General features: G+C 66.1%; 7 protein-coding genes across 7 annotated transcripts; 4 read left to right on the forward strand and 3 right to left on the reverse strand.

The window, feature by feature from the left end:
• Positions 1 to 383: 383 nt before the first annotated feature.
• Positions 384 to 1,374, forward strand: EMIHUDRAFT_454128 (hypothetical protein; the record flags this gene model as incomplete). The annotated part of the gene is made up of 4 exons (XM_005793276.1): positions 384 to 599; positions 672 to 845; positions 913 to 1,239; positions 1,345 to 1,374. 4 exons carry the CDS (start codon positions 384 to 386, stop codon positions 1,372 to 1,374), a joined length of 747 nt encoding a protein of 248 aa, XP_005793333.1.
• A 2,723-nt stretch (positions 1,375 to 4,097) lies between these two features.
• Positions 4,098 to 5,409, reverse strand: EMIHUDRAFT_222311 (hypothetical protein; the record flags this gene model as incomplete). The annotated part of the gene is made up of 2 exons (XM_005793277.1): positions 4,098 to 4,754; positions 4,822 to 5,409. The coding sequence occupies 2 exons, from the start codon at positions 5,407 to 5,409 to the stop codon at positions 4,098 to 4,100; spliced, it is 1,245 nt and encodes a 414-aa protein (XP_005793334.1).
• A 1,157-nt stretch (positions 5,410 to 6,566) lies between these two features.
• Positions 6,567 to 9,233, reverse strand: EMIHUDRAFT_222312 (hypothetical protein; the record flags this gene model as incomplete). Its single annotated transcript, XM_005793278.1, has 9 exons — positions 6,567 to 6,799; positions 6,874 to 7,077; positions 7,154 to 7,189; positions 7,265 to 7,412; positions 7,509 to 7,676; positions 7,802 to 8,326; positions 8,409 to 8,919; positions 9,002 to 9,036; positions 9,219 to 9,233. 9 exons carry the CDS (start codon positions 9,231 to 9,233, stop codon positions 6,567 to 6,569), a joined length of 1,875 nt encoding a protein of 624 aa, XP_005793335.1.
• An 821-nt stretch (positions 9,234 to 10,054) lies between these two features.
• On the reverse strand, positions 10,055 to 11,271 carry EMIHUDRAFT_454130 (hypothetical protein; the record flags this gene model as incomplete). The annotated part of the gene is made up of 2 exons (XM_005793279.1): positions 10,055 to 10,639; positions 10,741 to 11,271. The coding sequence occupies 2 exons, from the start codon at positions 11,269 to 11,271 to the stop codon at positions 10,055 to 10,057; spliced, it is 1,116 nt and encodes a 371-aa protein (XP_005793336.1).
• Positions 11,272 to 14,247: 2,976 nt separating this feature from the next.
• EMIHUDRAFT_439520 (hypothetical protein) lies at positions 14,248 to 16,956 on the forward strand. The gene is made up of 2 exons (XM_005793280.1): positions 14,248 to 15,627; positions 15,781 to 16,956. Exons 1-2 carry the CDS (start codon positions 14,290 to 14,292, stop codon positions 16,138 to 16,140), a joined length of 1,698 nt encoding a protein of 565 aa, XP_005793337.1. The 5' UTR covers positions 14,248 to 14,289; the 3' UTR covers positions 16,141 to 16,956.
• A 2,446-nt stretch (positions 16,957 to 19,402) lies between these two features.
• EMIHUDRAFT_222316 (hypothetical protein) lies at positions 19,403 to 21,069 on the forward strand (the record flags this gene model as incomplete). Its single annotated transcript, XM_005793281.1, has 2 exons — positions 19,403 to 19,451; positions 19,682 to 21,069. The coding sequence occupies 2 exons, from the start codon at positions 19,403 to 19,405 to the stop codon at positions 21,067 to 21,069; spliced, it is 1,437 nt and encodes a 478-aa protein (XP_005793338.1).
• A 1,532-nt stretch (positions 21,070 to 22,601) lies between these two features.
• EMIHUDRAFT_222317 (hypothetical protein) lies at positions 22,602 to 25,757 on the forward strand (the record flags this gene model as incomplete). Its single annotated transcript, XM_005793282.1, has 5 exons — positions 22,602 to 22,772; positions 22,875 to 22,943; positions 24,841 to 24,966; positions 24,991 to 25,113; positions 25,503 to 25,757. 5 exons carry the CDS (start codon positions 22,602 to 22,604, stop codon positions 25,755 to 25,757), a joined length of 744 nt encoding a protein of 247 aa, XP_005793339.1.
• Positions 25,758 to 26,663: the final 906 nt, after the last annotated feature.

Below are 26,663 nucleotides of genomic sequence, written 5' to 3' on the forward strand. Positions count from 1 at the left end.
GCTTTTTCCTTTTAAAGAAAAAGTCGGTCAGGCATGACGTGAGCCGGACTTCTGGGCCGGACCACCCCCAGTCCTTTCTCTGCGTTCTCGCACATGGAGTGCGAGGTATCTCGAAAAAGATTTTAGATCTGTCACTCCGCTTTCTCCCGGCCGGGGTGGGGTGCGCGCGGGGGCGGCGGGTGTGCGGGATGTCTGTGGGCCCGAGAGCGATATGCCATGTCCGCCTTGCTTTTGTTTCATAACATCGGTCCGAGCGCTAAGAAAATTGAAGAAAAAAGAAAAAGCACGTGCCTCGCTCATCTCCCTCTCACCCTCTCGACTCCCTTCCCTGCGCGGGGCTTTCTCTTTTCTCTCCCTCTCGTCGGCGCCAGCAATCCCGGGCCATGGCTGCTCTCCAGAAGGAGGCCGAGGGGATGGAGCTGCACCTCTGCCCGACGTCACAGTCGGGCTACAAGGGCGTGTGGAACACGGGCAAGAAGAACCTCCGCTACGAGGCGGCCGCGGGCTCCCACCGGCTGGGCCGGTTCGAGACGGCTGTCGACGCCGCGGTGTGCTATGCCAAGTACACTGCGTCCGGTGCGGAGGCGGCAAGCAAGTGGGTGGCAACGTGCGAGGCCCGGCGCGCCGGCGGCCGCCGCCGCCCAGCAGCGACGCCGGGCTCGCAGCGCGAGGCGGCACCGGCGGCGGGGCTGGTGACCGAGGCGGAGGGGCTGCGGCTGCACCTCGCCGCGGGCACGGCGACGGGATACGCGGGCGTATGGACCACGGGCAAGGTGGCACGCCCCTTTGAGGCGGTTGCCGGCGGCAAGCGCATCGGCCGCTTCGCGAGTGTCGTCGACGCCGCGGTGTGCAGCTACGGCGCGGTGCGCGGAGGACAGTTGGTTACTGAGTCTTCCGAGTCGTATGATTTAGGTGTGCTACGCGCGGCACTTGGAGTCGGGCCCCGCTGCGGCGCGCGAGTGGCTGGCGGCGTGCGACGCAAAGTCGGCCGAGGCGCAGCGTGCGGACTCGGACAAGAAGCGTGAGGAGGCGGTGGCGAGCTGCGCGGGCAAGGGCCTGCAGACAGAGTACAAGGGGGTGCAGCTGCACCTCGCCCCCGGCTCCAAGACGGGGTACGCGGGCGTCTGGCTCAACGGACGCGGCTCCGGCTACCGCGTCGCGCTGGAGCAGAACGGCTCACGCCGCGACCTCGGCCGCTTCAACGACGTCCTCGAGGCGGCGCTGGCATACGCGCAGTACGTGCAGGGCCGCGCCGCCGCCGCGACTGCCCCGCCCGCCGCCGCCGCCGCCCGCCCCGGCGGGAAGCGGAAGCGCGCGCAAGAGCCACCGCCCGTCGCCGCGGAGGAGCGCAGCGAAGAGGGGCAGGGAAGCTGAGCGTGCAGATGCCGACATGGCGCGTGAGTGAAGCAAGCCTGAGGGGGAAGTGCAGCGCCCCCCCGGGTGTAACGTGAAATGGCGCATACTCAGGACCACAGTGTGTGATTGCTATGGCGTTGCTGGCTTGTTGGTTCCTGTATGGAGTTGGTTCTGTATTATCGTGTATGAAATCCCCCACCCAATAACACTTACACACACACTTTAAGACTTATCACTTTTTCGTGTTTGGGGGGGGACGGAGAGCGGAGCACCGTTGCGTCACTTCCTACCCCCGCGAGCGCGCGGCCCCACGCACAAAGCATCGTTTCTTCTTCGCCGTCGCGGACGGACGAGCAAGCCGCTGTTGAGCGCGATCGATGGCATCAACCGACACCCTGTGGTTCGCCTTCCTCTCGGAGGAGAAGAGCGCTGTACGCCTGCGCAGCCGCGCCGATCTGGAGGCGGCCAGTAGGAAGGTGGACGTCGTATTTTGCGGAGGCGAGTGGAAGCCGATCGAGACGGTGCTCGAGGAGGCCACGGCACCGCCGACGCCGCGTCCGGGCAGCGCGAGCGGCGTCGCCGCCACCGCCGGGACGCCGCGCAACTTCACCCAGCACGTCTCCGTCAAGTACGACCCGCTCACAGGCGGGCTGACGGGCCTGCCAAAGGCGTGGGAGGGGCTGCTGCCCGAGGGCTGCTCGCGCGACGCAGTCTCGTACGCGGACGTGCCCGCGGAGCTGCGGCCGACGGGCGTCGCCGACCCGGGCTTGCGGCTCAAGGACGAACTCCTCGTCGGCGCGCCCTTCAACGTGCAGAAGTGGCGGCCTTCCTTTGGCCTCACCCCGTCGCGGCGTTCGAGACGGCCCCTTGCACAGGGCCCGTCTGAGCGCCTCCTCGGAGCTGATTCGTGTAGGCGTGCCGGTCGAGCTGGTGGAGACGACCCCGATGCACGGCTTCAGCATCCCGACCGTGCTGCTGACGCTGCGGACCGCGCTCGCCGAGGCTAGACACTTCCTAGACACTTCCTAGACACTTCCTAGACACTGCGCTGCACACACGAGTCGGGGCATGCCACCAGTGCAAGTGTGAGTCGGTACCCTTCCCTGTGCGTCAGGCGGGCGGGCTGGCCGAGGAGGGCATCTTCCGGGTCGCGCCCGACGGCGCAAAGTGCGCCGAGGCGGAGCGGCAGCTCGGCGACGCTCCCCTCGCCGTGCCGGCTGCGGCGGTGCGGGAGGCGCTCCGGCCGATCGGGTTTCGTCTCCTCTGGACGGCGCAGCTTGTTCCCTCTCTCAGGCGGGGGAGGCACACGTGCTGGCCAACCTGATCAAGCGCTGGTTCCGGCAGCTGCCGATGCGGTTGTTTGACGTCGTCCCCTCGGAGAGGCGAGTGGCCTGCAGCACGGGCGCAGAGTGCCTGGCGCTGCTGCAGAGCGACGCTTTCCCGCCGCTGCAGAAGGGGATCACGCTCTGGCAGCGATGAGCCGAGATGAGCCGAGATCGTGGCAAAGGCGAGGCGCCTTCCCCGAGCCTTCTCGGAGCCCTCCTCCTGCAGGCTGCTCGAGCTGATGTCGGACGTGGTCGACAACGGCGAGGAGAACAAGATGTCGCTCGACGCGATCGCGATTGTCCTCCCGCCGTACTTGCACCGGCCGAGATCGCGGCCGAGATCTCTTCACGCTCTGCGGTGTGAGCAGGTCCTCTCGCCCAACTTGTACACGCCGCTGGCGGAGGGGGCGGACCCATACGAGGCCCTCCACCACGCGAAGGCGAGAGATCGCCGAGATCGAGCCGAGATCGAGCAGCGGTCGAGCCGAGATCGGACCCGCCACGAGATTGCACGAGACTGGTCCACGGTGGCGCAACGTCTTCACGTGGGCTGTGAACGGCGCCCTCTCACCACGCGGCTTGACGAGAACAGGTGATGGCACACTTTGTCGTCGAGCTACTCTCCGCCTTCACAAGCACGCGCAAGCAGTGGGGGGAGCAACCCCCCTCGCTCTCGCACCCATCCCTAAGGCTGACTCACCCTAGGCACGCGCAACCAGTGGCGAAGCAACAGCGACGGACTCGCGGCAAGCGAGGAGGCTGCTGAGGCTGCGTGATGACACCCTGTCACGCCCCTCTCCAACGGTTGGAGCGCCGGCCGGCCAACGCAAGCGGCGAGGCGCGGCACCCCCGCCCCCGCCTCTATATAACAGCCGCCCTCCGACCCGCCAGCTCGCGAAGGGAAGAGCGTGTGTGCCGCGGGGCCTTTCTGCGTGCTGTGGTGCTGCTTTGGACACTGTGATGCGCCCGCACTGCGGGGAGCAGTGCCGCTGCCGGGCGCGCTTTCGCGTTTCGGGAGAGATACGGAGGTGAGACGATGGGCGTTCCGTCGGCTATTTCATGTTAAGCAGATGTTGAGACTCGATCGAGCGAGAGAGGAGATCTTGTTACACACATCTCCCCCTCTCTTTTTCTGATACGATCGAACGATCGTACGAGTTACTGTGTGAGTGTGAGAGTAGCAGTCGGCTCTAGCCGGAGAGCGCGGCGAGGCTGCGCGAGCTGTGCACGAGCTGCTGTGCATACTAGAGACAGAACGCGCCAGACGACAGCGAAGATCAGAATCGTATCGCATGCCGCCCCGCACGGTCGCGCGAGGGTGGTGAGAAGTGCCGCCGACCGCCTCGCCGCCTCCCCCATCGGAAAGATCGCCGAAACGGTCGAGCAGCCACTCCGCTCTGTGCCTTGCCGCAGCAATCACGCCCTGCCGCAGAGGTCGAGCCAACCGTCGAGCGCCCGCCGCACCTGCTCCATCGTAGGCCGCTCCTTTTGCTCTTGCGCCGTGCAGCTCTTGACCAGCTGCGCGAGGCAGGCGGGCCAGGCTGCGGACACGGCCTGCCGGACCGAGCGCTCGTAGCGGCAGCCCGCGACGTGGAAGGGCAGCGCGTCGAGCCAGGAGCGAAGCCGCTTCGACGGAGGCAGCGGCGAGGAGGCCTGCAGCGCCTTGCGGAGCAGCACCCCGAAAGCGAAAGTGTCGACCCCGGCGCCGTACGGCTGGCAGCGGTACACCTCGGGAGGCATGTAGCCGAAGACGCCGACGCGCAGCTCGCTCTGGTGGTCGGTGCGGGCCTCGGCGAGCGTCTCGCCGTCCCCAAAGTCGAGCGAGAGGCCAAAGTCGATTAGCCTCGCCTTGAGCAGCCCTCCGGTGGTCGGCGAGACGATGACGTTCGTCTCCTTGAGGTCGCGGTGCAAGATGCCTCTCCGGTGCAACGCCTCGAGCGCCTCGGCGACGTCGCGCATCAGCCGGACGGCCTGCTCGAGGGGCGGTCTGCTGGGTCGCCGGTGCAGCCGCAACAAACTCTCACCCTCGATGAACTCCATCACGACGAAGCCGCGCCACTCCCCCGCCCCGACCTATGACCACACAGTCACACTCAGCAGGGCCCAATTCACAATCCATAAGCCCCTCCCCCGCCCCGACCTCCGCCAGCCCGTGCCCCAAGTAGAGGGGCGTCTTCCTGATCACCGCGACCTCGTGCCGGAAGCAAGACACGTCCATCTCCTCGGCCGGGGCGCCGTGCCGCTCCACCTTGACGGGACGCACCGTCAGCTTGAGCGCGACCAGCCGCAAAGTCTCCTTGTTCGTCGCCCGGTGCACCACCGCAAACTGCCCAATCCCGATTATCTCGTGCAGCGAATAGTTGGCGAGGCGCGTGACGGACGAGGCGGAGAGCTCTTCAATCGTGGGCGAGGGGAGAGGCGAGGAGAGGTCGCCAGAGAGCTCGTCAATCGTGGGCGGCCGCTTTGGCGCGTCCGACACAGAGTGCCGGAACCGAACCCGCTCCCCGCGCGGCTGGCTGCACTTCCAATCCTCCCTCCACCGGTTGCGCCACCCGCCGTTCAGGAGCAGGCGGTCGTTGATGGCGCGGCCTGAGCCAGCCCGGATTGCGGCGGCGAAGGCGCTGCCGTCATGCACCGACCAATTCAGCGCCTGCTGATCGTCCGCCGGTCGCTCTCGCGATCGAGAGACACGCGCAAACGCGGCGCCGTCGTGCACGGTGTGCTCCATGGGGCCTGTTTCGTTTCGTAAAAAATAACGATTTTAGAGCCGATTTCACAACCCCTGGGATATGGACGCCATCCGAGAAGCGACTTCGATCGGACTTCGACTTCGCATCTCGCTTTTGCGCGCAGGCGCTCGCCGCGGCGCCCACGGCCGCCGAGCAGGACAGCTAGGCTCCGCACACGGCCCAGGAGGCTCGCGCGCCGAAATTCGGGCTCGAGTCTGGCCATCGGACGCCGCCGCCGCCGCTCCGCGCTCAGCTAGGCTCCGCGCCGCCGCTCGCGCTCTCAGGCTCCGCAGTGCAACGCGACGACAGAGCCGCCGGCGTCCGAGATCAATCGACGCGCCAATCTCAGCGGGCGGCCCCGACGTGCTCTCGCTCCGAGCTGCTCGGTCCTCCGACAGCGCCGCCGCACCTCTGCGCTCCCGGCGAGCAGAGCCGTGGCCTCCGCCACGGCCGCGCCGGTGGTGCAGCGCTACTGTGTACGCACTCGAGTGCTGCGCCGGCGGTGGGTGTCGCGACAGCGATTGGACGCGCAGCAGCACTCCATGTGCGGCCCGGCGTGCGGTACTTGTCGCTTTCGGGGTGTGGCCTGTGAGAGCTGGTTGTGCGCGGGCGGCACGCACTCGAATCGAGGCATTAGCTTGTAGTACGTACACCAAAACATTGTGCTCCGCGAGGGGGTACGCCCATGCACATGCGCTCGCACAGACGTAGACGCTGGGCCGCGCACGTAAGAGGAGAGAGAGACAGTGTCCAGACACATGCACAAAGCGACTCGAGTGGGGGACCGACACGTCGGCCGAACACAGTCGGCACCGCGGCGCAAGAGAGGCGACGGAGTCAGTACGGTGATGCTCACAGGGACGACATGCGCGCCGGTCGTGCCGGGACCCCCGCGCGGCGGAGTCTCCCGGCAGAACTCAGGTTCAGTGCACGGTCGGCGGGCCCGGCGGCGGGCCCGGCGGGCCGGGCGGCGGCCGAGGCAGAGGAGGGTAGGGAGAGGCAGCGGCGCGGCGCTGCTGCTGCTGCTGCTGCTGCTGTTGGGCGGACGAGGCAGTTCGGGCCTGCAAACAGCAAGCGCACGAGGCAGTTGTGTGTGTGTGTGTGCGTGGCGAGGGGGTGGAGGGGGGGAGGGGGTGGGGCTGTGAATGCATCGCACCTAGCAGTTTTGGCCGAAGAGGGCCGCGAAGCGGCTCTCGATGTTGAGCGTGCGCGGGAAGAGGTTCGCTCCCAGCGCGTCCGTGGCGAAGGGCGCGTCGCTGCTGCCGGCGGGCGCCTTGAGCTCGAAGAGAACGCCGGCGATCGCCTTCCAGGGAGTCATCGGCCGCGCGCCCCCCGCCTTGCGCTTGGCTTGCTTCTTCACCTCGCGCAGGATCGCCATGTCCATCTTGCCTACAGACAGTGAACGGCGTACGGGCCCCAGAAGGGATGCGAGCAACGCGAGGAATAAATACGTGTGAAGACACGCGAGCGCGGCCAATCCTTCGCGCCCTTTTCGAGCGTTTCGCCCTTTGCGATCACCGCGTTGAGCTTGCGGTAGAACTTCTCCTCCTCGGTGAGCTCGGCGTCCGCCGCGGCCCGCGCGTTGATGACTGCGAAATCGGCCGCCTGCGCAGCCGCCGCGTCGCGGGAGCCGCCGGCCTGCCAGCCACCGCCGCGTGTGTGGCCGCCTACGAGAGAGAGAGAGAGCCGCGTGAGCGAGCGGAGCGGCGAGAGCGCCGCAGTCGCGCGCGGGGAGAAGCGCACGGCAGACGCCGCAAGGGCAGTCGTCGGGGTGCTTGCCTAGAGAGAGACAGAGAGCCGCGTGAGCGAGCGGAGCGGCGAGAGCGCCGCAGTCGCGCGCGGGGAGAAGCGCACCGCAGTTGCCGCAGGGGCAGTCGTCGGGGTGCTTGCCTGGGAGGGAGACAGAGAGCCGCGTGAGCGAGCGGAGCGGCGAGAGCGCCGCAGTCGCGCGCGGGGAGAAGCGCACGGCAGACGCCGCACTCGCAGCCCTCCGCGTGCTTGCCTAGGGAGAGAGAGAGCCGCGTGAGCGAGCGGAGCGAGCGGAGCGAGCGGAGCGAGAGGAGGTCGGGCCGGTCTTGCCGCTGCCGAGGTAGAGCACTCCGAAGAGTTCGCGCATCACACTGCCATCCGCGTCGACGATGGAGAAGCACGGCGAGCTGCACGTCAAGTGCGACATCTGCAGGCCGAGGAGCGCGCGCGGCAGCTGCATCGCATAGTGCAGCCGCAGAGCGCCCGACGACTCGCCGAAGCCCACGCGGCTGCAGCCCTGCTCGCGGGCAGGAGAGCGGGTCGGATGGGGAAGGGGGCGGCGCGGCGGGCGGCGTGGAAGGGGTGAGCAGCCTGCTGCTGGAACAGCCAGAGCTGCACAAAGGCGGGCCGCGGTGGCTGCACAGGCGCGAAGCGGACGGTCACGGGCGCGTCGCGCGCGGGGAAAAAGGCAAAGTAGGCGGCGCTCCCGCCATTCTCGTACACGAGCGCCTTTGAGATCCCCGTGATGACGAGGAGCGACTTGTCGCTCAGCTTGAAGAGCTTGACGCTGTTCGCCGCGGCGTAGTCGAGCACTGCCTCGCGCAGCCGCGCGCTCTTGAAGACGACCACCATGCGCGCCGGCGAGAAGAAGACGAGCGAGAAGAAGGGAAAGTAGAAGGAGTCGGAGAGCGACTGGTTGTGCGCGTCCTCGGGCCGCTGCACGCCCGTGCACTCCTGATCCGACGTGATCTTGAAGCCCGGCTGCCAGTTGAACACGCACAGCGAGGAGGAGGCGTTGCTTCCCGGCGGGACGGGCGTCGCGATAGGCTGCCCGCCCATCGCCTCGAGGCAGCCGAGGCCGGCGGACGCGCCGGAGGTGCACATGCGCGGCTCTGGATCCGTCGTCTTTAGCATGGTAGGCACCCAATGCGGCGTGCCGGCCGGCATCTGCGGCGAGGGATGAGAGGGGTGGAGCTTCGACCGAGGTGGGGAGTGGCGGGCGAGGGCCGGGTCGCGCCTCCTTCAGCACCTCCGAGTAGAAGTCGGGGCGGATGTCGGCGGCGGAGAAGACGACGTGCGCGTCGTCCTTTGGCTTCCACGACTCCACCACGGCGATGACCGTCGTATAGCTGCGCAGCACGTGAAGCGGGGAAGGGTCGCTGTATGAGATCTGCCCCGTCTTGAGGAGGTGCTTGGCCATCTCGCAGGCCGCCTGCGCCATTTCAGGCTGCGGCGGCACGCAGGCGAACTTCCCGAGGGTGGCGAAAAGAGCCAACCACGGGACGAGCAGCGCCGTCTGCGACTCGTTGAGATAGAGGGAGCCGCCGGAGGCGTTGTGGAGCATGTCCTCGCCGGACAGCAGGGCGACGAGGGCCGCTGCCCCGCCTCCGGGGCCGCTCGTGCTCCACGACGGGACGGGCTGCGCCACTGCAAGCCGGGCGAGCAAGACTGCGGCGTGCGACTTGAGGAGAGCGTTCTCCGCCTGGATCTCCTCGAGCTTGCGCTTGAGCGTGTCCTGCGACACCGCCTTGAGCGTCATTCTGGAGGCGGGCAGGCTGGGCGGGCGGAGAGAGAGGTGCGGGCGGGAGGGGGCGGCTCGGCTGGGATTGGAGCGAAACGCACGAGAGGAAACCAGCAGCGTCACCGATCCCAATGGTCTCCCGCCGGAGCAGGATCCGTGCGGGAAGGATGTGTTCGAAGGAAACTGGCCGCGGTGCGGCACGGCGGTAGCAGCGAGGGCGAGCGGAGCGAGCGGCGCGAGCGCAGAGGAGGGTCGGCGGGGATGAGGGTCGGGGGAGGAGGGTCGGCGAGGAGGATGAGGTGGCTCCGGCGCTCTCACGTTGTGGTCCGACATCGGCGGGGTGTCTGACGGGCGGGCGCGCGGTGAGCGAAGGCGCGCGAGAGTTCGCGCGCTGGGGCAGGTAAAAAGAATTCCGTGCAGCTGCACTCCAAGTGCTCCAAGTGCGCCGTCCTCCGTGTGTGTGTGTCCTCCCCTATGAAATACTGCGCAACCACAGACTAGTAGAGACCTCTGCGCTATCCGAGCTGCACCTTGTCCCGAGGACACTGCCGTAGCCTGACCACAGCCTCGTTTGTGATTGTGTGCGCGCGCGCGCCCGCCCTGCCTCCGGATTCCCATCATTCCGTATGCTCACATGCATCACACCGCGGAATCCTCCTACTACTGTGAGCTCGGCTCCAAGATAGCGAGCATATCGTCATCTTTGAGCTCCGCTAAAGCGGGGGGCGGGAGCGCGCCTGCCTTCCTCTCCGCCTCTACCTCCGCCTCGGCCTCTCCAGTCCTTGAGGCGGCGGGCGGAGTGGCCTCCAAGCCTACGGGCGGGGCAAAACGCCCCGAGGGCGGCCCCGCCGCCGCCAGCCCCGCCGCCGACCGCAGAGGCGACCGCAGTGAGGGAGATGAGGGGGTCGGTGAAAGCGCAGGCAGCGCCGCCCCGCTCGACGCCTGACGGTCGCGGACGGAGAGCGTGATGCGGCGAACGGAGGGAGCGGCGGCGGCGCGTGAGCGCGCCGGCAGTTGCTCGGAGGTCGACCCGCCCTCCCCGCCCAAAAGTTCGTCCCGCCCGGCCTCGATCTCCACTGCTTCCGCGCATGCGCGCGCTCGCATGCGCGCCCCCTCCGCCTCCCTCTCCTCGGCCTGCGTGCGGGTGGAGCGTCTCACTCACGGCGGTGCTGGGCCACGCGGTGCTGGCGCGCGACGCGCAGCGGTGTGTGTGGCGTGGGCACCTCCGCGACCTCTGCCGCCGTCCGCGTGCATGGCATCAGCTCTTTCCAAACGGCCTCGCGGGAGATGGCCGGCGTGATGCTCATCGCAAACCTCTCGACCGCCTCCAGCATCGCGTCCCTGAGCAGCGAGCGGCCGGGGGGGAGCATCCGCCACGTGCTCTCAAAGTCCGCCGTCAGACCAATCACGTCCTTCACCGCGAACGTCACCTCGGGCAGATCCGCATACTCGGGAAGAGGCCGCAGACGCACGCCCATCACCGCCTGCGTGCCGCCGAGCATGCACGGGCCTTTCCCAACGACGACGTGCGGGTGGTCCGCGTAGTCGACGTTTCTCGCGCGGACGTGAGTGGCGAGGAAGACGAGCCGACCGATCCTGTGCTCCTTCTTCCGCCTTGAGCCCGAGTTAGGGCGGTTCGGCTTCTTGCTGTGGCGCACCTCGCCCTCCTCGAGCGGGTCGGGCTCGGCGCGGCTCCTCTTCTTGAGGTCGCGAGGACGCTGCGGGCCGGAGAGTGTCCCCTAATCGGGGCACGCGCGCGCGGTTGATTAGCGTGGGTGGGGGGAGGGGGGGAGCACGCGCGGCTCGCCTCCCGCATCATCCGCTGCACGGCGGCCTCCACCGACTGCGGCGGCGTGTTGATGTGCGAGTAGGGCCGCCCCTCGCCAACGGTGATCCAGCCCTCCCACTGCGCCGTCGGGGAGTGGGGGCGCATGGCGGGCGGCTCGTCGAAGGTCTTTGCGACCGCTGCGGCCAGCATCGGCGAGAAGCGCTCGACAATCTCCTCCCCATGTTTTTCCTTGCGCTCGCACCACGTGCCGAGGAGAGAGGGGTCAAAGTCGCCGCGCACGTACACCTCGAACGCGTCCATGCAGTTGATGTGGGCGTCCTTGTCCCCGCAGATGGCGGCGTAGACCTGTTGGCACGCCCGAGGAAAGCCTGTATACTCCTTTCCGAGCAGCTGCCGCGCCCTCGCGAACCTCTCGGCCTCAAAGGCCTGCACGCCGAGCGCCCTTGGTGCCCCGCACACGCGGACGACGCGCGTGATGCCGAGCCGCTTCGCGTCAAAGTCGATGACCTCGAGCACGACGATCGGGACTCGATGCCCGCCGATGCGCTCGCGGTAAGTGACGAGGAGGCGAGGCACTCGCATTTGTGTACGCCTGCCTTGCTGGGGACGTTTACTCTTTTCTTGAGAGGATTCTTGAGAGCACAGAAACATGGGGACAACGTGCGCGCTTTATTTGGCCTCCTTTCTTTTTTGTTTTTGTGGGCACTCACGAACACAACACATACTCATAAGCAACCTTGTCGCCAATGCAGGAGCTGACTGACGGACACACGTGAACGAAACGGAGGCGCCTGCTGTTTTTCAAAAAAATAACACACCGCGCCTCAGCGGAGCTGGGAAGAGGACCGCCGCAAGCGGCGTGGGGTGGGTCGGTTGTGCATCCCTCCGGGCCCCTCTGCGCCGGGGATGCGTTGTTGGAGGCTAGGACGCAAGCGTCCGTCGCCCTTTTCAAACTCGGGGCCCACTCCGCTACGGCCTACGCTCCGACCCGAATTTGGAGGGCCTAAAAGTTTAAGGTGTTGCTGCGCAAAAGCCAAAAGGGGTCGGGGACACAGGGCGCAGCTCATGCCAAGAGCTAGAAGGGGAGCTAGAGTGTAGAGAGAACGACTACCCTGTCCCGTTGTTGCGTACACCAACACCACAAAAGCTCTCTCTCTTCCTGTCCTCACCCTAGATGTTAAGTCTGTATTTTGTGTATTTGGACTTGGGCTGAAAACACAGTGTATTTTGCGTGTATTTGCTCCACAAAGCCAGGATACACACTCGATGGGGACCACTAGATCCTACCAGCGCGCCGCAGGCGAAGGAAATTTTGCCGTATTTCGTGAGTTTTCATTGATTTTTCGCAGCTTTGACCAACATTTGACCTTGGGAGTCGGTCACTTGAAGACAGGTAATTGAGCTTTTTGGTATTTCGGATTTGGACTTGACCATTTGTGCATGTGACTCCCTGGTCTGCCAACCACCGGCACCGCCACCACTGACTGTGTATTTGGCTGTGTATTTGCTGTGTATTTGCTCACAGGCCAAAAAAACACAGTGTATTTTGTGTATTTGCTACCCCCACCCTGTGTATTTAACATCTAGGGTCCTCACTCAGGGGGGTCACACAACTACCGAGTCCCTCGACTAGCTGCCACGTTGCCGACCGAGAGCGGATCTCCTCCTGCTCCGCAAGGAGGGTGGCCAAGGCTAAATTCTTGCCGGAGCCGCCGGGCGCGTTGACGACTTGGAGAAGGTCGCCCTTCCTTGTACTTGTACTTGTAGAGATGCTCGAGGGGGTGCTTTGTGGGGCGGTGCGCAGCCAGGCCAGCAGTGAGGGGAGGCGCACCCTCACTCTCCTCGGTTGCAGAGCTCGTCGGAGGCTGCGGCACGACGGGAGGGTCGCGATAGCAGTCCTCGGGCGAGCCGACGCGCATGTCCAACCAGCGCTGGGACTCGTTGTGACGGCAGACGCCGGCTGCCTCTCCAACCGCTTCTGCAGCGTCCTTCTTTGCCCGGTGCATGGGCTCGATCCGATTCCGCAGCGTGTCGTCCCCAGCGGCGGTGCTGCGCGGGAGGCGGCCGCGGGCACGCTGGGCTCGATCAGCGGACGTTCTTGGCTTCAATTTTACGGATGTCTTGGCACCAGCTGAAGGCTTGCACAGTTCGTGCACGGTATTCGGATTTTGCTATTTGCTCGTGTGGGGGTATATTGCAGATTTGTCAATGGTACCGCGTCTGCGACGCGGGCGCCTTGCGGGCAGAGCCCTTAGCCACCCTTCATATCTTGCGCGGTCATAACACGCACGACAAACACGAAGTCCTCGATGGCAAGCTGTAAGCGGTCGGCGGCGAGACTGTGGCTGACGGCGCAACTTCCAACCTGGCGGAGCGGTACGACTTGGCTACGAACGTATGGGAGGTGGCGACGCAGATGGCGGCGGCACGGATGCTCACACCATGGGGAGAGAGAGAGATTTTAGAAAACCAACCAGAAATCACGACTCTCACAGTGATTTGGGCTCGGCAGCTTGTGCCTTGTCAGCCCTCAGCCGAAGCTGGGGCCGGTCCCGTAGCCGAGAGAGCCCGCGCCGATGAGTTCGACGCGGTCGGGGAGGCCTGCAGAGAGGCCAGCGAGATGGCGATCGCTGTACTTCATGGTGTCATCAAGTGACTGGCTGACTCGCCAGAGGTCGATACTCTGGACGACCCATAGGATACCACGAATGCCTGGAGGAGAGGGAGGCGAGGCCAGAGGCAGGCTCAGCTGCTCTCGGATGATCTCACTTTGGTGGCTAAAGGACCCGATGGTCCTGTCACATTCGCGTTCCGAGTCGTGGGGGTAGAAGAATTCGAGGTAGAATCAAGTCAGCACTTCCTTGTAGTACAGCGGTCCGCCAGGCTCGCCGGCCATCCGCAGGGAGGCAGCATATGAGGCACCAGTCTTCTGAAGAGCTCAACAGCTGCTGGTAGAGTCGGCCGCGGTTCGAGCGAGCAGCTTTTGGCTGCGGGATCGAATCGCGGAAGGCCCATGCCCTCGCGGAGCGACGCGGGTCGCGCGGCGCGCGCGTGTGCGAAATGCGACAACAGACGACAGAGGACAGACGCCTAAGCGCTGTACGGCAGAACGACCGTCGCCGCAATCGCCACCGCCGCCATTTTGACGAGCAGCGCGAGCGCGCTCGTCGGCGGCCAGCCGTCGCGGGCCGGGCCGAGCCCGGCCTCGACCGGCCGCGCCGCCGCAGCAGGCAGGCCGGGAGGTCCGAATGGCGGCCGACCAGCTGATAAGGACTTTCACCATGGGCATGGCGGTGCTCGACGGCAAGGTCTATGCTGTGGAAGGGACCCCGCTACGAACGCGTGGGAGGCGGTGGCGCCGATGGCGACAGCACGGAATATCGGTATGCTCACGCCGTGGCCGTGCTCGACGGCAGGCTGTGTGTATGCTGTTAGCAGGCGTACGCCATCAGCGACGGCACCCCCGTCGGCGCCATTCCTGGCGCAATGTCGTTGACAAGGTAACTCCCCGGAACATTTGCGATAAAAAATACCTTGCCGCCTATTTTGCCAGGAGGGTCGACTCTCGTCCTTCCGTTCAGTACCACCACTGTCGACCATATGAGCGGCGCCCCAGCGGAGCCCTCGCCCGCAGTCATGGCTCGGGACGCCGCACCTTCGAGCGGCTGGCTGACCGGATGCTGCCTGCCCTGCGTCGCCTCTCCGTTTCTGGACGCCGCCCTCCTCCTCGCGCCCGTCTGCTGCGGTCTCTCAAGCTACCTCGGCATGGAGAGGACGCAGGCTGCAAATCACAACGACCTCGCCCTCTGGTCGCTCCAGCACCCCGGCCGAGGCGCGGGCTGCCCCTGGTACTGCGGCTTCGGCTGCGGCCTCCCCATCGGCGCAGTCTTCCGCTGGTGGACCTACCTCGACGGCTCCATCCCGCTGACTGTCAATGTCGAGTACGGTCTCTTTGCTCGCTCCAACGGGAGGACGCCCTACCTGCGGCGAGAGGCCTGGTTCGGAAAGTATTTTGGCTTCACGGGCAAGCTGACCCTCGCCGACGGCGATCGCATGGACGCGATGCTCGAGGGCGCGATGGACCGCGGCGAGTACCTTGGCCCTCACCCGCTGACTAACATGCCCTCCTTCTCGGACGGCTCCACCTCCTTCCCGCTCGCTCTGCCCTCGGGCCACTGCCCGATGAACACGGGCGCACACGCAACTTTCATTGCAATGTTCCAGCGCTACTTTTGGAACGCGGAGGCTCGGGCGAGGCTCGCACCCGACAACGAGGTGGCGAGGCGGGCCGAGGCGGAGCTCGCCACGGGCTTTGCCGCGGCGGTGTCGCTGTACGAGCGGGCGCCCGCCAAGTTTGCCGCGGGTTGGTCCGGCAGGGACCTCGCCTTCATCGACGTCTACCTGACGCGGCTGGTCTTCTGGGGGATGCTCGGCGTGGACATTGGCGCCGCCGGCACGCCGGAGTACGAGCTTGCGATGTGGGCGCAGGACAAGGTGAATCTGGGCGCGTCCTACTTCACCATCTACGACGTGGTTCCTTCGCGGCTCGTCTCCCTCCTTGGACTGAACAGGGACAAGCTTCGCCGCCTGCACGAGCTGGTGCAAGGCTGCGACGCGCTCCGCGACTTTGCGCCAGAGTCGTCGACCGACGGGTGGGTCGATGAGCGCGAGGGGCGGACGGCCCAGATGCTCGTCGACGACCTGAACGGCGCCTCGCCTCGCCGCGTCTCCAAGGAGGAGTTCGTCGCGCAGCTTGTGCCGGTACTGATCATGGCGGCGCTGCAGGGGCCAAAGACCCTCGGCCGCACCATCGCCTCGAGCCACTTTGGAGGCATCCGCACCGGCCGCCTCGCCAGCGCGGAGGAGGAGGCGTACCCGCTCTGCCCTCCACCCGGCTTCGCCTTCCCGTACGGCAGCCGCGCAAAGCTGCAGCTCGTGGTGCCGCGGCCTAGACGCGGAAGCCATATGCTTCAGCTAGCACTCGACACTGCGTTGCAGTCGCACTCGCTCTGTGGTCGCGGCCCTTGTATCTCTGAACACACACTGCACGATCCGGACTCCCGCCTTCCACTCCCTGTGATCACACGTCAGGTGCTCGAGACGCTGCGTGTCAACCTTCCCGTGTACGAGACGGTCGGCAAGCTGGCGGCGCCTCTCAGCGTCGCAGACTACGCCGGCCGCGGGCCCCAGACCTTCCCAAAGGGCTGCCCCGTCCTGCTGTCGTACCCGTCCACCAGCGCCTCGAGCGAGGTGTACGGCGACAGCGCCCTCACTTTTGACCCGACTGCGCACGCGGGCGGCCTCCAGGAGAGGCTCAACGGGTTCAACGGCGTCGGAACCGCCGGGCGACGCCTCTGCCCCGGGCGGGACCTCTCGCTCGAGATGCTCGTCAGCATGCTCGAAGTGTTTGGCCGAGTGCAGCGGCGACAGGCCGCAGCCAGTGCTGCTTGAGCTGACCGCACCGCGGCGCGACACGGACCGTGCGCCCCACACGTTTTGCCCACTGTGGTCGCCGACGCGGCGCTGTGCGCCTGTGCCTGTGCGCTGACGATCTGTGCTGTGCCTGTGGGCGAGGGCTGTCGGCTGTGGGCGTGTGGCCCGACACACAACGGCGGGGCGCCCGTGAGGCGATGTGTGACACAGGCGGTGCCACGCAAAACGCAGGAAGGGCTTGTATTTCTTATGTTTGTACACTGCTGGCACGTCCCGAACCCCCGCGCACGCGGCACACGACTGCTCTTCCTCGGCGCCTCTTGCCCCAGGCAAGGCTTTTGCGAGAGCGCCGACTCATTTGCAGCTGCCACGGCGCGGGACGGGCATCCAAGAAGGCGGCATTCACGCCTCACGGGCACTACTCAAACTCCTCCTTGAACATCTGCAGCCGCTCGATCATCTCTGGCCTCGCGGGCCAGCGGTACTTGCGGTAGAGGTCGCGCTGTGCCACGTTCGCCACCTCAATCTTCTGCTTGGCCGCCGTGATCTTGACGCGAGAGCTGCTGCAGACCTCGGCCTTCACCTCGGCGTCCGGGAACACTTCCTGCGGGGCGAGGGCGGCACGGTGAGGCCCCGGGGGCGAGGGCGGCACGGTGAGGCCCCGGGGTGCCGCGCAGGAAGGAGGATGGCTGCCGCGCGCGCTCCTTGACGGCAGCAATCGCGACGTCGCGCTCCTGCCGTCCCCCGTCTCAGCTGTGCCCGTACGAGACGACAAACTCATGCGGACAGGTGGCCATTGTGCACTGGTGGCGAACTGGCGATGCGAGCGATCTGGACGCCGCGAGTCCAGAGAGACTCGTCCTTCCGCAACAAAGAGAATTTGCAGATTCTGGTCTAGGCACGGGACGATGCGCCCTCCCCCCTCGCTTTTGCAAAATCCTGCAAAGGTGGGGACGTGTCTGTCCTCGACCCAGCCCTAGCTTGGGATGTCCGTTGTATTTATTTATTTATTGACTGGCGCGTCTGGCACTAACAAAGAGAATTTACAACAAAGAGAATTTTCTAGGGGTATCCACCTCGAGAACCTGAACAACGCGAGCGCGAGAGGTGTCGTCTGCGAGGCGGCGGCGAGCGCAGGCGGCGCAGGCGGCGGCGGCGCGGCGGCGCGGCGGCGGATCGCGGCGCTGACAACGGCAGCAATCTGCGGCAGGCTGCTGCTTGCTGCTGCTGCTGCTCTGCTGCTGCTGCTGCTGCTGCTGCTGCTGCTGCTGCTGCTGCTGCTGCTCTGCTGCTGCGGATTGTGGATACGATTTCTCCGATCACCCCGCCCGCCCGCCCCGCCCCGCCCGCCCGCCTCTCCCCGCTTGCCCGCCCGTCCCGCCCGCCCGCCCGCCCGACACCCATTCCCATCACATCTCACATACCTTCATATAGGCGCTCGAGACCTCCTCTCGCTGCCTACTCGCTGCCACGAGGGAGGAGGGGAAGGGCGGGGGCCGCGGTCGGGAAGACCACTCCTCGATAGCGATCCCTGCCCATACCCTCCCCGAAAGGCAAGTCTAAGCCACATGAAAGCGAGACCCCTCCCCACCGCCCCGACCCCTCCACCCCCTTGCTCCCCTCCCCCCCTCAACAGAGGCGCCGGCCACTCTTCGGATCGCTGGTCGAGCGACCCGGGGGATGCCCCGCGCGCCTGACCCAGGCGCGAAAACGAATCTGCGAGGCGTGGCCGCTCATGCGGCCCGATGGGGAGGAACGCAACGGGGCGGCCCGATGGGGAGGAACGCAACGAGGATCGGCCTCTCACACCGCCCTTCCTTGCAGCGAGCCCCCCCTCCAACCCACCCGCGCTAGGTCGCGGGTTTGACGCATGGGGTCACTCCCGCGAAACTCGTGAACTAGCCGGGGCAGTCGGAGAAGGGGCAACTCCGTGCACTGACGGTCGGCGCCGCCAGAAAACACGCCTGCGTGGATCGCGTCACACCAATCCTCGCTACCCAAAGCGGCCAAAGGATATCCACCTCGAGAACCTCGAGAGAGAGGCTGTTGGAGGGTTGCCATTTCCCAGGTTCGACTGGCCGTTCGTGCGTCACGCTTCGGCTGTGTCGGGCACGCCGCCAGACGAAGAGGGCCTGGCGGTGTGGGGGTGCGCAGGTGGCTGCTATTTTCGCACTGACACCTTCCTTCGATTGCGTGCCGAGAGACCGCATCTGTGGAACGATGCCGCAGCCCAAGCGGCTTAGGAGGCCGGTGCCTGCATGGAATTCATGGACGTGGTCGGGCCTGCGATTGCGATGCTGGGCGGTGCTCGCGTGGGTGCGCCCATGGGCTGCTGTTCGGCAGGGCGGCAAAGGAATCGCACCGGCCCATGCGGTGATAGAGCACAAATGCCGGGAACAGCTCCGCCTGCGCTCCAAGCAGGAATGGCGTACTATCACGGGCTGTACTTTTTAGCATGGCATGCTACAATAAAGTAGTCAATAATAAAAAGTAGCTGTAGCTACTAAAGTAGTACTCACAAATCACAATACTGACAACTGACTGAATGAAGAAATCACTTGGAGCACTTGGAGTGCAGTCATTAGCCTCACATCCACGGCCGGGGGGGCTAAGAAGCACACACCGGCTCTCCTCCAGCAGCAGAGATGTGGGAGTCCTTCCGACAAATCAAGCAGCCCGACCGCCGCGAAGCGGGATGATAGCGAGAGGTGTACTCCGCGAGGTTGAGCGCTGCACGCGGGTACTCGGCGGTGTCGCAGCGTCGAGCAACACTCGGTGTCAGAGCGTCGCGCCAAATCAGTAGTCTCATCGCCGAGTGATTGCTGGCCTGTGGCGTATGACCTCGCGCCGATATCACCAACAACGAGCATGCGAAGATAGGGAACCATATCTGATGGACTTGTACCGCCCGCTGTGCCACAGCTGCGAGAGCCGTATCTTCCCTCCTTGAAGCAGAGGCGCCGCGAGGCACGAGAGGCGTAGAAGAGAGGCTGGCGTGCCCCGCACCGCCCGGCTGGCAGTAGGAGGGCCCGCCGGTGAGACCACTGATTTTGGTGCCGAGAGACCATAAATTCTCGCCACTGGAACGCATGCTACTTACAGCTGCTGTCTGCACAGAGATGCCAGCACCCTCCACAGGCAGAGCTCTGCTGCTAGGGGGGAGGGGGGGGGGGGGGGTTCGGCCATGGGCTTAGGTGTGCAGGGGGGGTACCGAGCAGTGTGCGGCCGCTCAAGCCGCTCGTCGGACAGGCTTGCTCGGACGCTCGATAACGGCGAGTGCATGGCGCACGCCTTGGACGGTGGCGAAGCCAAAAACACCGGCATTGGCCGTCCGCTGGCGTGAGCGGCGGCGGTCGAGACCTCACCCTTCGCGCCGACGACCTAACCTCACTCGGAACAACCTCAGTCCTCACACCCAAACAACCCAACCTAACACGAACGAAACAACCTCACCCAAAAAGCACGATTCTCAAGTTGGGCCCTCATACTGACAACTGACTGATGAAGAAATCACTTGGGCACTTGGATTTCCGACGTGGCTTTTCTTACTTCCAGCAAGGCAGCAACTACTCGAGTATGGAGCCGACGGCTGACGACCCTTCAGTGCAGTACATGCTCACCACCAACAACGTACCTCACCGCCAGTGTGCGACCGAGCTGGTGGCCTTCCTCCCGAAGCCGTTGGCCGCGAGCGTCCGCCACGGCAAGGCGTCGTCTCGTGGAGTGACGTGCGATGCGCCGGCGTCAGCGGCTCCGACGCTGGCGGCGCTCACGCTTCCCGAGCGCATATACGCCGTGGTGTGCTGCTTGCCAGCCACCAGCCTGCCAGACGACGAGGCGGCGGTTCTCCCGGCGCTCAGGACGCTCGTGGCGGAGGCTCCAGGCTGGCCTGCCGCACTTGCCGCGCACTGCCAACTCCACCCAGGGCTGTCGAGCCTCTCGTTCGCCGTGGTCGCCACTCGCCGCGGCCGCCGCTTCAAACAGAGCGTCGGCAGCCTACAGCTGGGTACCGAGCTCGGTGGCGCGCTGCACACGTACTTTGGCTGGCGCGTCGATCTGACTGCGCCGTCGCTCGAGGTGACCGTCTCGCTCAACGACGAGGGGTTGCACGTCTCACTCGCGCTGCTGCGCCGCTTGGACTCCATCGAGTGCCGCACGCGTGGCGGGCTCGACCCGCACGTGGCGTGGGCGATGGTGCGCTCGCTTGGCGAGCTGCCGCCCGGCGGACTCGTGTGCGACCCCATGTGTGGCAAGGCCAGCCTGCTCCTCGAGGCGCTCGACGCGCATCCGCTCTGCGTCGCCGCCGGTTTTGACCTCGCCGACGCGCAGCTTGAAGCCGCCATCGCCAATCACACAGCGGTGCCGCCGCGAATCGCCGCACGGCTCTCGCTCATGCGCGGCGATGCCTCGCAGCTGCCATTCGCGGCGGGTGCGTGCGCCGCAATCCTGTGCGACCTGCCGTTTGAGTGCGAGGGCCGCTTCGGCTACAAGCTCGACACATCGCGGGGCGGCACGCTCGGCGCATGTATCAAGGAGATGGTCCGCGTGCTGCGCCCTGGCGGCCGTGCCGTGCTGCTAATGGGCGACGAGCGCATGCCGCCGCTGCGCGAGGCGCTCGCCGACGCCGGGCTGCGCGCCATGTGCGAGCGCCCGTGCCCGCTGGGCTTCACGCAGGCGACCATCGTCGTCACCGAGAAGCCGGCGGGCGCCTCCGAGGCCATCGACGATTCAGGCACCGGAGAGGAGCCTCAGCAGCGGCATGCGCCAGCAGGCGAGGGCGGCGCCGGTGGCAGTGAGACATCGACGCCCGCGGTGAGCGTGGGGGCTCTGCCTTGGGAGGGCACGGGACGCCGGGCCGAATGGACCGTCCTGCGCAAGGAGAAACGCGCACCAATGGTGCCGTGGTTTGTCGCACCCAGCAAGGGTGTCGTCGAAGAGTCAGTTTAAGAAGAAGGACGATGCTCGTCCGTATCCGTGTCGTCTGTCGACTGGGGCTCGACACCAAAGACCAAACCTCGACACCAACTCGACACCTCGACACCACTTGCCAAGCAACTCGAACATGACACCCTGACACACCCCTCGACACCATCTAGGCTTGGGACCATGCTCGTCCCGTGTCTAGCTCTAGGTAGGTGCCAAAGAGCACATTCTCGAACCTCCACCCCCAAGCCGTGTCGTCCTCGCCCCACAAAAGCACAAGAATGCTACTCGTGTCGTCCTCGCCCCACAAAAGCACAAGAATGCTACTCGAGTAAAGGCCACTGGGCCGCTCTTCTCGAGCTGTGTTTGCGCTCCCTGTGCGCTCTCCCGTTGCTTCATGTTGCTGGCTACTCTGGAGTCCTCCTGGCTGCTCTCCGCCCACCAGCCGGCCACAGGCCGTCAGTCTCACCGGCCGGCGTCGAGAGAACGGCCAGACTCGACCGACCGGGTGTCGTGCCGCTGCCTGCTTCTCGCGCCGCTGTAGCAGCGCCAGCAGCTCGGCCGCGCATCCTTCACACACGCCGCCACGGCCTAGCTGAGCGGGCCCGGTGTCGAGGTCTGGTGCGAGCTGCATGTGAGGGGCGGCTGTGGCCACAGCAGGTCCACCAGACGGGCGTCAAAGCTTGCCGTAATCCTCGAATCGCCTCGGATGGGGTCCGCCGGAGACATTCTCGAGCCCTCTCCGTGCCATCACGAGCCGGTGTGAGCTTGAAGAGAGAAGACCCGAGGTAAGTGCGGTCTGGGACAGCTCAGGCTTGCTACTGATGGGCCTGGGCCAGGAGGGCGACAGAGAAGGCGAGGTGGTGCGCTGAGAGGCTCATCGGCGATTGTCGCGGCCGGGCAAAGACGGGGACGTAACTTCGCAGTTGGGGGCGACAAGCGGATGAGTCGTATTCTCCCACGAATTTACGGGAAATCCCTCGAATTCATCGACGCGGGCTCTCTCGGCTGCTACGGGACCGGCCCCACCGCTGCGGCTGAGGGCTGACAAGCTGCCGAGCCCAAATCACTCTGAGAGTGGTGATATTTCTGGTTGGTTTTCAAAAAATCTCTCTCCCAAAAAGAAAGAAAAAAGTGGTCAACGAGATGGGAGAAGGCCACAGATTCCCCACCTTGCAAAGGCCTCCGTGACAGGCGAGCGCAGTGGCGCGCGCCCAACGTCTCCCGCTCCACCCTCGGGAGTACCTGTACGCTAGACAGCGAAGGGCGGTGGCCAGTGCGCGAGCGAGGGGAGGGGGCGGGGGGCGGCGGGCGGGCAGGCGGGCGGGGAGGAGGGGAGGGGAGGGTGAGTGTGTGTGTCACACACACACACACACACACAGGGGAGGGGTGGCTTAGCCATCAGCTGCTGTCGTCTCGAGCCGAGGCGGCGGCAGCCGCCGCAGCTGCACCGCCTCCCGTCGCGCCGCGGTCGCCGCCCCCTCAGCGCCGTCGCCGCGTCGTGACCCGCCGCCGCCTCGTGACTGACCGGACAAAAATTCTTTTCCGTAGTTGCGATGGAGCCGGCGGTCGAGCCGGTCGCCTTTTACTACACGGCGCAGGCCGGCGGCGGCGCCTCCGGCCCGTGCAGCATCGCCCAGCTGCGGGTGCTGTGGCAAAGCGGCCACATCTCGCGAGAGACGATGCTCTGGCGCGAGAGCATGCCCGCCTGGCTCAGGCTGGAGGAGGTGCCCGAGGCTTCGAGCGCGCTGCTCTCGCTGGCGCAGCCTCCGCCGGCGGCCGCCGCGCCGGTGGGCGAGTGGTACTACCTCGACGCCGACGGCCGCCAGCGCGGCGCGCTGACGGCGGAGCAGCTCGGCGTGCTGCTGCGCGGCGGCGACGTGGACGGGCTGACGCAGGTGTGGAGGAGCGGGATGGCAGCGTGGGCCGAGCTCTCCTGCGTGCAGGAGCTGCGCGCGCAGCTCCTCTCCGCAGCCGACGACGCCGAAGGCGACGACGCGGCGGCGGGCGGAGGAGGCGGAGGAGGCGGAGGAGGCGGAGGAGGAGGCGGAGGAGGCGGGGCGGAGGAGGCGTACGACCCGGACGAAGAGAGGGTGAGTGCGCGAGTGGCGGCGGCGGGCCGAGTGGCGCCGGCGGCAGGGTCCGCCTTGGCCAGCGGGGAGGCGGCGGGCGGCGGGGACGCCGCTACGTCGGCAAGCGGCGCGCAGGGCGGCGGCGAGGCCAAGCCGAAGCGGGTGAGATATCGCCGAGATGTAGCCGAGATATGGCGGAGGCGGCGCCGGCCAAGCCGAAGCGGGCGCGCAAGAAGCAGCAGCAGCAGCAGCAGCAGCAGCGGCGGCGGCGGCGGCAGCGGCGGCGGCGGCGGCAGCGGCGGCGGCGGCAGCGGCAGCAGCAGCAGCAGCAGCAGCAGCAGCAGCAGCAGCAGCGGCAGCGGCAGCGGCAGCAGCAGCGGCAGCAGCAGCAGCAGCGGCAGCAGCGGCAGCAGCGGCAGCGGCAGCGGCAGCAGCGGCAGCAGCGGCAGCGGCAGCAGCAGCAGCAGTAGCCGGCCTGGGCCGAGGGGCGGTGCGTGTCTCAACACGGCCGGACTTCACACCGTGGCGGTGGTGCGGGCAGGTGCGGAAGAAGAAGAAGCCAAAGTTCGTCGAAGGCGGAGGCAGCAGCGTGTACGTGTGCGGTCTGCCGGAGGGCGAGGAGGCGGCGGCGCCGTCCGCGGAGAGAAGAGTGCCCGAGACTGCCCGAGATCACCCGAGATTGACGTTTGGTAGGCGGCGGCGCTGTCCGCCGAGGTAGCAGAGAGCTTCAAGGTCGCCGGCGTGCTCAAGACGGACCCGGCGGGATGGAGCAGAGATGTAGCAGAGATGTCGCAGAGATGTCGCAGAGATGTTGCAGAGATGTAGCAGAGATGTAGCAGAGATGTAGCAGAGATGCAGCAGAGATGGAGCAGAGATGTCGCAGAGATGTCGCAGAGATGTCGCAGAGATGTGGCAGAGATGCAGCCGAGATGCAGCCGAGATGTAGCAGAGATGCAGCCGAGATGCAGCCGAGAGGCAGCAGAGAGCTGATTGATTAGTGAGTGAGTGTTGCCGGCGGTCTGCTCCCCTCTCTTCCGCAGGCGAGCGGCCAGCCTCGCGTCAAGATCTACTGCGCGCCCGGAGGCGAGATCGGCCCGAGATCGGCCGAGATCGGCCGAGATCGGCCCGAGATCGGCCGAGATCGGCCCGAGAGGACCGGCCCGTGAGGCCGAGGGGCTGGGCGGGGTCTGTGAGGGTGCCACGCTCGCGCCTCTCCCCAGGCACCTCCAAGGGGGACGCGCTGGTCACCTTCCTGAAGGCCGAGTCGGCGCCTCTCGCCGCCGCGGGGCCAGAGCACTCGAGATCGGCCCGAGATCAGCCGAGGTTGAGCCGAGATATCAGGTCCCTCTCGCCGTCACGCTGCGGGACGGGTTCGAGATGCGAGACGGCGCCTCCTGCTCCCCTCCAGCCGAGGCCACCCGCGGAGATCGCGCGAGGTTAGCTCGAGATGCGCCGAGATTAGGCGCGGCACTCAAGGTGCAGCCGGCGCGCTTCGAGATGCGAGGCGAGGCGCTGCAGCAGCAGGCAGCGAGGGGAGGCCGGCGGTGACTCCGCGTGAACTCGGTGCGGGTCCTCATTGAAGCACTGACTCAAAAGGCGCGAAGCAAGGACGACGCGCAGATCGCCCGCAAGAAGCAGCGCCGCCTCGAGCAGAAGGCGCTGTTCACAGCTGCAGTGCCCCGCCGCGGAAGAGGCGCTGTTCACAGCTGTGGTCTGTGAACAGGCCCTCGCGGAGTGGGACGACTCGCAGCTGCCGGCGGGCGCGAGCGCGACCATCGTCGTTCTCCTCGGCCTCTTCGACACCTCCGAGGCGGACGCCGCGGACGTGCAGCTCCCTGCTGCCCGGCTGGTGCACCGCTCCGTGCGCTGGTAGGCGGACTGCGCGGACGCCGCCTTCTACTCGAACTTGCGCGAGGACGTGCGCGTCGAGTGCGGCAAGGCGGGCGCCATCGAGAAGGTGACCATCTTCGAGGGGTCAGAGCAGGGGGCCGCCGCCGTCCGCTTCAAGTCTGCCGAGATACAGCCGAGATACAGCCGAGATACAGCCGAGATGTAGCCGAGCCGCCGCCGTCCGCTTCAAGTCTGGGGAACGTCGCGCGGGGAGGAGGTGTGAAGAGGGCGCTCTTCACACTTCCGGCTGTGAGCAGGTCGGGGGACGACGCGCAGCGCTGCGTCGCGATGATGCGCGAGAAGTCGTTCGGGGGCAGCCAGGCGAGACACTTCCGAGACACTTTCGAGACACTTCCGAGACACTTCCGAGAAGTGGTTTGGCGACAGTCAGGCGCAGTGGCTGCAGTGTGTTGCACACACGCACCCCCCCGCCGTGTGTGCTCGAGGGGGTTGGGCTCTTCTCACCTCCTGGCCCTGCCCCTCGCCTCCTCGCAGGTGAAGTGCGAGCTCTACGACGGCGTGACGGACTACCGCGCCAAGGCGCTCCGCGAGGCGGGCACTTGTTCACAGTTTGCCTGCTCCACTGCTTTCTTGCCTTCGAAGGCGCTCCGCGAGGCGGCGGCCGCGTCGAGCGGCGGTAAGTCGGGCGCCGACGTCGAGGCGCAGGAGGCGCAGCTGGAGAGCTTCGCGCAGTGGCTCGAGGCGGACAGCACCGACGACGAGATCGACCCCGAGGCGGGAGGGGACTAGTGGTAGTGGTACAAGGTATGGTAAGGTGCACGTCTCCACACGCACAGTCGCACACACGGCGGAGGGCAAGCAAGTGCGGTCGACACCGAGCCACTCTCCCTCGCACTCTAACACTCCAACCCTAGGCCTAGCTGCTGCACTTGGCCCATTCGTGAACAAAGCAGACACCAGACCTCGGTTTCCCATAGGGTTTCTGAGGCGGTTTCCCATGGCGTTTTCCCATAGAAAACTTAGGGGTCGGTCGGTTTCTGCGGCGCCGCTCTGTTTTTTTCGACTGTGGACTGAGGTGTATAGGTGGACTTCTCCCGTGTCCCGACCCGCCTCCGCGCCATTTTCCCGCTGTGGGATCTGCCGCAGCTGATCTGCCGTGGGGCGTGGGTCTGGTTTCTGGCGGTGTGAATTCATCTCCCGCTTCGGCCTAAATGAGCTCATTCCGGCCGATGAACAGGTGAGAGGTGTCCCCATTCCATTTTTTTTCAATCCCCGCCTCTGACGACAGTCAGTCAGTGTTACACACACCTCCTAGCATGGAGGACGGGCCCACACGCACACACACGCTGCACACGATTGGCTCGGGAGCCGACACGAGGCACACTGTCACCGGCCGTAGCACCGGGTCCGGACTGCTGGACACACAGCTGACAGCTGACAGCTCACAGGACAGCTCACGAGGTGGCGCTATGTAGTGGGGTTCTCAGGGACTGACACGGGACCCTGAGAACCCCACTCATAGCGCCCCGCCTGACGAGGAGGATCTAAAATAAAGAAAGAAAACAGCCCAGCCAAGGGAGGGATGGCAGGACGGCAGCCGCCACCCCACAGTTAGTTAGTTAGGAAGGTGAAGAACAGCCAGGCTCGGACTGGACACCAACGCGGTATGGGTGGACGCTAGACAGATGATGACGA

This window comes from Emiliania huxleyi, assembly GCF_000372725.1.
Source record: "Emiliania huxleyi CCMP1516 unplaced genomic scaffold EMIHUscaffold_102, whole genome shotgun sequence".
Classification (NCBI taxonomy): domain Eukaryota; phylum Haptophyta; order Isochrysidales; family Noelaerhabdaceae; genus Emiliania; species Emiliania huxleyi.